The 8,756-nt window shown below is 40.8% G+C and overlaps 1 protein-coding gene across 1 annotated transcript; it reads left to right on the top strand.

The window, feature by feature from the left end:
* Window positions 1–6,308: 6,308 nt before the first annotated feature.
* OR7G3 (olfactory receptor family 7 subfamily G member 3) lies at window positions 6,309–7,878 on the top strand (the record flags this gene model as incomplete). The annotated part of the gene is given in 2 exon segments (XM_082622509.1): window positions 6,309–6,878; window positions 6,881–7,878. Coding segments are annotated over 2 exon segments (936 nt in total). The 3' UTR covers window positions 7,247–7,878.
* Between the last annotated feature and the right edge of the window lie 878 nt (window positions 7,879–8,756).

Below are 8,756 nucleotides of genomic sequence, written 5' to 3'. Positions count from 1 at the left end.
GGAAAAACCTTCCGAGATAGCTCACTTCTCAGACAACATTCAGGGACTCATTCAGGAGAAAAACCCTACAAATGTGATCAATGCACCAAAACCTTCAGTAGAAGCTATAGGCTTACTATACACCAGATAACACATACTGGAGAGAAACCCTATATGTGCAATGACTGTGGGAAAACCTTCAGTATTCTCCCATATTTTAAAAGACATAGGAGAATCCACACTGGAGAGAAATCCATTGAATGTAGCCATTGTGGTAAAGCCCTGAGTAGTAAGTCATCTCTTAAGATACACCTGCGGATACATACTGGAGAGAAACCTTGCAAGTGTGATCAATGTGGGAAAGCTTTTAGGCTGAGCTCCAACCTTACCACGCACAGGAAAATTCATACTGGAGAGAAACCCTGTAAGTGCAATGACTGTGGGAAAGCTTTCAGGGATCGTTCATGTCTTAAAGAACATGTGAGAATTCACACTGGAGAAAAACCCTTTACATGTAATGAATGTGGAAAAGACTTCAGAGTGAAATCTTTCCTTGTTTTACACAAGAAAATTCACATGAAAGTGATACATGAATGTAAGGAATGTGGGAAAACCTTCCGTGGTCTCTTATCTCATAGGAGGCACATGAAAATCCATACCAGGGACAAAAAACCTTTTAAGTGCAGTGAGTGTGGAAAAGCTTTTAGCAGGCATGTGTCCCTTACAGTACACATGAGAACTCACACTGGAGAGAAACCCTACGAGTGTAATCAATGTGGAAAATCCTTTAGTGTAAAGTGTAATCTCATTGTGCACAGAAGAATACATACTAAAGAAAAACCCTATAAATGCAACATCTGTGGGCAAGGTTTCAGTAAATCCTTACCCCTTCGGCGTCATGAGAGAACTCATGCTCAATAAACCCCCTTTTAATGATATCCATGTAAAGTAGCTTTCAGTGAACTCTCAATCTTTAAGGCATACAACCAAATGCTAAGTGAAAAGAACTGGTTGTGAAGAATGTGAGAAAGCCTCTAAGTAATGCATATATGGAAGAAACCTAAGTTATGCAATGACTGTGAGAAATCCTTTATTCATTCATTATCCCTTAGAAGATATGTGGTAATGCTGAAGGGAAAATGTTTTAATATCTTCAAGACTTGTTACTTGAGAAAAATAAACACCTAATGTTTTAAGCCACCATGTTTTCCATGTGTTTGTTCCTTTGTTTTGTGTGTGTGGTGGTGGTAGGGAGGTTTTCCGTTTTTCTTTTTTCACTCCTAATTGACTAGTCACTAATCAATAGAGTCCACAGATGGTCAGTTTTTAAAAAAGTTTTATATATGGTAACAAAAGTGAAAAATTATTTGGTACAGGGATGTATGTTTAATAGATGTTTACCTTTTGGATAAAGCTCCTAAGGTGTGCTCACAAATCATCTGTGTACCTGTATATTTCATGTGTCCTAACCTGCCATTGCCTGCACAAGGTCTATAATGAACCTTCCCATGAAGATTGCAGATGGTGAAATTCTTCTTGGAATTCTGAACTTTTTCCAATGCATTTTGTTTACATTTAACACGTACAAGAATGTACAATTGCATGAATTTTTACAAGGTAGAACACTTCTGTATTAACTACTGTACACTCTGGTTAAGATATAGAATATTATAGGCACCTGAGAATCATTCTTTAATGCTCTTTCCATTACTAATCACTCTGATTCCTACCACCAGAATGTAGGTACTCTACGGAATCGTGTGTTTTTAATTTTTTAAGTCAAACTATAGTTGATTTACAATGTTGTGTTCGTTTCTGGTGTACAGTAAAGTGATTCAGTTATAGATATATATATATATACATATTCTTTTTCATATTCTTTTCCATTATGGTTTATTATAGGATATTGAATATAGTTCCCTGTGCTATACAGTAGGACGTAGGACTTTGTTGTTTATCTATTTTATATATAGTCGTTTGTATCTGCTAATCCCAAACTCCTAATTTATCCCTTCCTCACCCCTTTTCCCTTTGGTAACCATGAGTTTGTTTTCTATGTCTGTGAGTCCGTTTATGTTACCTAAATAAGTTCATTTGTGTCTTTTTTTTTTTTTTTGGCCACGCTGCGAGGCTTGCGGAATCTTAGTTCCCTGAGCAGGAATCGAACCTGGGCCCTGGCAGTGAGCGCTGAGTCCTAACCACTGGACTACTAGGGAATTCCCTGGAGTCATGTATTTTAAAAACAACTTTATTGAGATATAACTCACATACCACAAAAGTTCACCCATTCGAAGTGTAAAATTCAATGATTTTTATTGTATTTAAGGTTATGTGCACTCTGTGCCTGATACCGTATGTTATCATTTGTGCCTGGCTTCTTCTGCTCAACATTACATTTTCGAGATTGATTTTTGCTGTTGCATTTAGCAGGAGTTTATTTTCATTGTTGCATAGTTTTCTATAGAATGAATATGCACACTTTATCATTCAACTGTTTTGAACATTTTATCTGTTTATAGCTGGGATATTTTACAAATGGCTCTGCCACAAACATTATTATACATGTTTTTTGATTCACAGTTGTACATGATTTTGTTGGGTATGTATTTAGGAGTGCAATATCTATGGTCATATTTATTCAAAACTACCAAACAATTTTCCAAAGTAGTTGCACCAATTTACATTCCCAGTCTTGCCAATATTTCACATTGTCTTTTCAGTTTGGCCATTTTGATGAGTATGGAGTGCCATATTTTGATTTTTAAAATTTTATATTGAACTACTTTTACACTTAGAGAAAAGTTGCAGTAATAGTGAGTTGCTGTATATCCCTCAGGGTTTCTCGGTATTAATGCAATCAGTTTATCAGTCACTTCATTTATGATTAGTGCTTTTTTGTGCTTTCTTTAAGATTGTTGGTTTATGTCTATTTTTCAGGCAACCTCGAAAAGCCTGCCCAAGTAACTAGTAAATTGGTTTCCTTGCTACCTCTTTCCTACAATAGTACTAACTTCATTCATGTAGGTACTTTAATTAAGAAAGGAGAAAATTTTCTTAAGTGACTGTGTGACAATGATCCCATGATACATTCCCTGCATCCGTGAGTCTCTGTCCCTATGGGGACTTAAACCACTCTTCCCTAGTCCTTTAGTGATCATCTCTGGCTCAGAGAAGGCTGGGAGTTGGTCTTAGGAGGAGGCCATCAGGTCCCTTAAGGTTAGACCCGAGAATCCAAGAATGCAATACCCTGGATGTGAGAGGAAACGTGGGAAGAAAATGACACATACCTGTCTGTCCTCTCAGGGTCAGGAAGTCAGCCATGCAGGAGCTCTCCCTTCTAGCATCTGTGCTCCTTAAGGATATGAGCTGCCTGGGGGAAGTAATGACAGTACACATTTGGCTAATGAGGAGCTTTGGAAACTGAGCCCCCAGGGCCATAGAGACTGCATATAGTCTATCTGTGACCACTCTACTCAACAGCCCTACTCAGGTCAGGAAAGAGCATACTGGAGTCTCCTACTGAGATGATCCCTCTTGCCCAGCATCCAGTTGCCTTGGTCCATCTGCCCTTCCTGGGGACAGATTTACCATCCCCATCCTTCAATATCCAGAGGAAAGGTGAATGAGTACATTGATGGCTCCAAGGTAATCTGAAGTGCCCAATAAATGCAGGGAGAAATTGAACAGTTTATTTTTTTAACCAGCCTATCTGGAGGACATCCAAGAGGTAAGATAAAGTTCAGTGGAATTACAAGTGAGATGACAAGTTTTTGACATTCTTGATATATTTACTTTTCCACATTCATCCTATTTGCAATCAGCTTTCATCATTTCTGGCTCCTATTCTGTCTTCTAAATCCAAGGGACTCCTTCCCCAGCTGAGTATGAATTAGCCCCTTCAGAAATCTGGCAGATTTTTTTACAATTCTCTGGTTTCCCTCATTTATTTGGTAGTGAGTGGGGCTGGAGTGACGTGAGTTTGGCTTCTCAATTTTCCCAGTCCTCATTCCAGATTTCATCCTTAGAGAACTCAATAAAGTCTTGTCCTTATTTCTTACTTCTGAGGACTCTGGGAGAGGATGTTGAGTCTACTGTTTAGTCTTTCTTTGAAAACCCCCAAACAATACATTACAAAATATTTTAAACCATGAGAACTGCACAGTGAGCAGTAAAATAAACAGCCATGCAACCACCTTCCAGAATTAATGCCAAGCTTTTGCCATATTAGCTTCAGCCACCTTTAAAAAATTGTGACGAAGGCAGACATCATTACAGAGCCTGCTAGGTGCTCAGAAGAAAACCACCAGGACAGAAGTCCAGAGCCACGAGCTTACAGAGTAAGCAGGGTCTCAGTGCAGTCACAGGAAAACTTACATGTGTGTTGGAGCACATGGGCATGTGAACCTCCCTTTTCAACTTAAGTTGTATGAAATGTAGGTATAGGTCAAGTATTTTTATTTTGGCTGCATTGGGGTTTTTTTTGCTGCGCGTGGGCTTTCTTTAGTTGTGGCATGTGGGGGCTACTCTTTGTTGCAGTGCTCAGGCTTATTGTGGTGGCTTCTCTTGCTGCAGAGCACGGCCTCTAGGCACGCGGGCTTCAGTAGCTGCGGCGTGCGGGCTCACTAGTTGTGCACGGGCTTAGTTGCTCCCACGGCATGTGGGATCTTCCCGGACCAGGGCTCGAACCCCTGTCCCCTGCATTGGCAGGCGGATTCTTAACCACTGCACCACCAGGGAAGTCCCTGTAGCTTACTCTTGGCATTTTCTTTCTTTTTTAAAAATTGAGATATAATTGACATAGAACATTGTATTAGTTTTAGGTGTACAATATAATGATTTGATATATGTATCTATTGCAAGATGATGGGCAAAGAACAGCTTTCATGTCAAAGTTAAGGGAGATATGAGGCTGCTGGGTTCATTTCAGAAGGACTGCAGAGGCAAGCTGAGAAGATTTTCACTGGCCAAAGATAGGACAATTTGAGAATTAATATAAATAATAACTGCAGTATTTTGAAATATATCAAATGCGTTTAAAATCCAGGAGTTCATGATGACATAACGTTCATCGTTGGATAATGCTGAAAACCAATTATTTAAAAAAGTGATGAGGGGCTTCCCTGGTGGTGCAGTGGTTGGGAGTCCGCCTGCCGATGCAGGGGACACGGGTTCGTGCCCCAGTCTGGGAAGATCCCACATGCCGCGGAGCGGCTGGGCCCGTGAGCCATGGCCACTGAGCCTGCGTGTCCGGAGCCTGTGCTCCGCAACAGGAGGGGCCACAACAGTAAGAGGCCCGCATACCACAAAAAAAAAAAAAGAAGATGAACACAGGAATCAAGAAGTATTCTGTCTTTCTTATAAGAAATCAATCTATTTTTTTTACAAAATATGTATTTAGTTATTTGGCTACGCCAGGTCTTAGTTGCAGCACGAGGGATCTTCATTGCCAGTGCGGGATCTTTAGCTGCGGCATGTGGGATCTAGTTTCCTGACCAGGGATTGAACCCCGGCATCCTGTGTTGGGAGAGTGGAGTCTTAGCCACTAGACCACCAGGGAACTCCCAGAAATCCACCTATTTAATTCGGGAAATTTCCTCGTTATGGAAGTATTTCAGCCAATAACTGAAAAAAGAATGAAAATGCCTGCATTTTGTAACTCCTGGCGAATTAATAGATCCAGGCAATAATTATTACAAGAAGACAAATAGGCAATATGTTCTTCCTCATGAATATATTTAAGGATGCTTGCCAAAAATTGAACCTAAATTTACTCAAGATTCTAGACTAGAAGTAGGCACATTTTTTTCAGTAAAGAGCTAAATAGTAAATGTTTTAGGTTGTGTGGGCTATACGGTCTCTGTCACAAGTATTCTCAACTCACATTGTAGCGGGGAAGCTGCCATAGACCATAAACGAATGGCTGTGTTTCAGTAAACCTTTATTTACTGAAATAAGCAGGGGGCAGAATTTTGTCCACAGACTTCACTTTCCCAAACTGTATTCTAGAATACAGTCCTAATAATTTTATTCTGGAGTTATTTGGTTGGAGGCATCGTAAGGGAGAAGACAACATTCCATGACTATTTTCCTGTGAGTACATACCCCTACTTGACAAAGAATAGATGGACTATAAAAGCTCAGGACGGGGTGGTGTGGGGCGAAGTTTTGTGGGAATGTAAAGCAAGAAAAGGAGAGGAAAGAAGAGGGGAGAGAAGGAAGCAGGAGAAAAGACCTGTAACTGATTGGTTTCAAAATATGGACAAGATTAAGGAAGTTTCTCTGAAGTTTTGTTTTCTTGTCACCATCTTTCTAACAGACCCATTGACAACATGAAACCATGCAACCTCTCTGATACTGCAGAATTCCTCCTTCTGGGACTGTCAGGGGATCCAGAACTGCAGCCCCTCCTATTCTGCCTGTTCCTGTCCATATACGTGGTCACTGTGCTTGGTAACATGCTCATCATCCTGGCCAGTATCTATAACTCCCACCTCCACACTCCCATGTACTTCTTCCTCTCTAATCTGTCTTTCATTGACATCTGTTTCACCACCACCACAATCCCAAAGATGCTAGTGAACATCCAGACACAGAGCAAATTCACCAGTTACACAGGATTCCTCACCCAAATCTGCTTTGTCCTGACTTTTGCTGGACTGAAAAATGGAATTCTGGTCATGATGGCCTATGATCAATTTGTGGCCATCTGTCACCCACTGAGGTACAATGTCATCATGAACCCCAAGCTCTGCAGGCTGCTGGTTCTGATCTCCTTTGTTAGTGTTCTGGATGCCCTGCTCCACACTTTGATGGCACTGCGGCTGTCCTTTTGCGCAGAACTAAAAATTCCCCAATTTTTCTGTGAACTAGCTCATATTCTCAAGCTCGCCTGTTCTGATATCCTCTCATCAATAATATCCTCATGTATTTAGTGACCAGCCTGTTGGGCGTTGTTCCTCTCTCTGGGATAATTTTCTCTTATACTCAAATTGGCTCCTCTGTCCTGAAAGTCCCGTCAGCTGGTGGAAAGGATAAGGCATTTTCCATCTGTGGGTCACACTTAATAGTTGTTTCCTTGTTTTACGGGACAGGTTTTGGAGTGTACTTTAGTTCTGCAGCCACTCACTCTTCCAGGAAGGGTGCAGTAGTATCAGTGATGTACACTGTGGTCACTCCTATGGTGAACCCCTTTATCTGTAGTCTGAGGAACAAGGCTATGATGGGGGCTTTGAGGAAACTCATATCTAGAATATCATCTTTCCATTGATTTCCAGTTGCTTTAGGCTTACACTGCTGGAATATAACACAGAGAAATAAATTAAGGAGAGGTCCAGCAAGTCTGACCACCAAGACCAGATATCAGATGGTTAAGGGTGAGAATTTCTTTTTTTTTTTTTTTTTTTTTTTTGCGGTACGCAGGCCTCTCACTGTTGTGGCCTCTCCCGTTGTGGAGCACAGGCTCCGGACGCACACGCTCAGCGGCCGTGGCTCACGGGCCCAGCTGTTCCGCAGCATGTGGGATCTTCCTGGACTGAGGCACGAACCTATGTCCCCTGCATCGGCAGGCGGACTCTCAACCACTGCGCCACCAGGGAAGCCCGAGAATTTGTTTTTAATTAAAGAAATTTTTTTGGTGTTTCTTTTTTATTTTATTTTTATATTTCTGGGGGGGGTGAGAATTTTGGAATCAGACCACCTGGATTTGAATCCTACCTCTGCTAAACAGTAGCTATGCGACCTTTGACAGTTTACTTGAACCCTCTAAGCTCAGTTTCCTCATCTACAAAATTGGCATAATTATATTTACAATTTTGGAAGATTTGAGACACTTCGATTCTCTCAGTGAGAATACATGCATGCTTTCAGCAATAATAAGGCAAAAGTCTCAACTCTCATAGGGAAATGATAAATGATCACTTTATCATCTTTTCTAACAATGACTTCAGAGGTCAGATAGGTCTAGGCACAGAAACAGGGCTGCATTTCATTCTGCCTAAGCCTTCTTCCTAAGGCTGTTCCCATGATGGTCATCAATGCCTATAGCTGTGCAGGGACATTACAGACACAATAACCAGAAACAGAAAACTGGCTGCCTCTCCTTAGGTCTCTTTGCAGTGCAGAAAGAATCTTTCCAAGGAGACACCCAAAAGACATTGTTTTTATTATCAGCCTGATTTGGGACATATGTCCTGTATTAGTTTCCTATTGTCATTGTGACACATCACCACAAGCTTAGTATCCTAAAACAACACAAATGTATTCTTTTGCAGTCCTGGAAGTCAGAAGCCTGAAATCGGCTACATTGGGCTAAAGTCAAAGTGTTGGGCTCCTTTTGAAAGCTCTAAGAAAATAATGAAATGCGGAGTTACTGTTTTTTGTTTGTTTGTTTTTGGTCGTGCACATCATGGCTTGTGGGATTTTAGTTCTGTGACCAGGGATTGAACCCAGGCCAAGGCAGTGAAAACGCTGAGTCCTAATCACTGGACTGCCAGGGTATTCCCCGGAGTTATTGTTGAATGCGTAAAGAATTTCTGTTCAGGGTGGTGAAAAAGTTCAGGAAATGGATAATGGTGGTGGTCCCACAACATTGTGAGTGTTCTTAGTGCCATGGAATTGAACACTTTAAATGGCTGAAATGATAAATTTTATATCTATTTCACCACAATTTAAAAAACTCAAGGGAATTGAAACTGATAAATAACAACGTTCTCTTTAGACAAAAACAAACAAAAATCATTCCAATGTTAAGCAAAAGTCAAAGTGATTACATATTTTGG

Source organism: Mesoplodon mirus, assembly GCF_964341445.2.
Source record: "Mesoplodon mirus genome assembly, chromosome: 5".
Taxonomy (NCBI): Eukaryota; Metazoa; Chordata; class Mammalia; order Artiodactyla; family Ziphiidae; genus Mesoplodon; species Mesoplodon mirus.
This window is presented reverse-complemented; position numbering and strand designations above follow the sequence as displayed.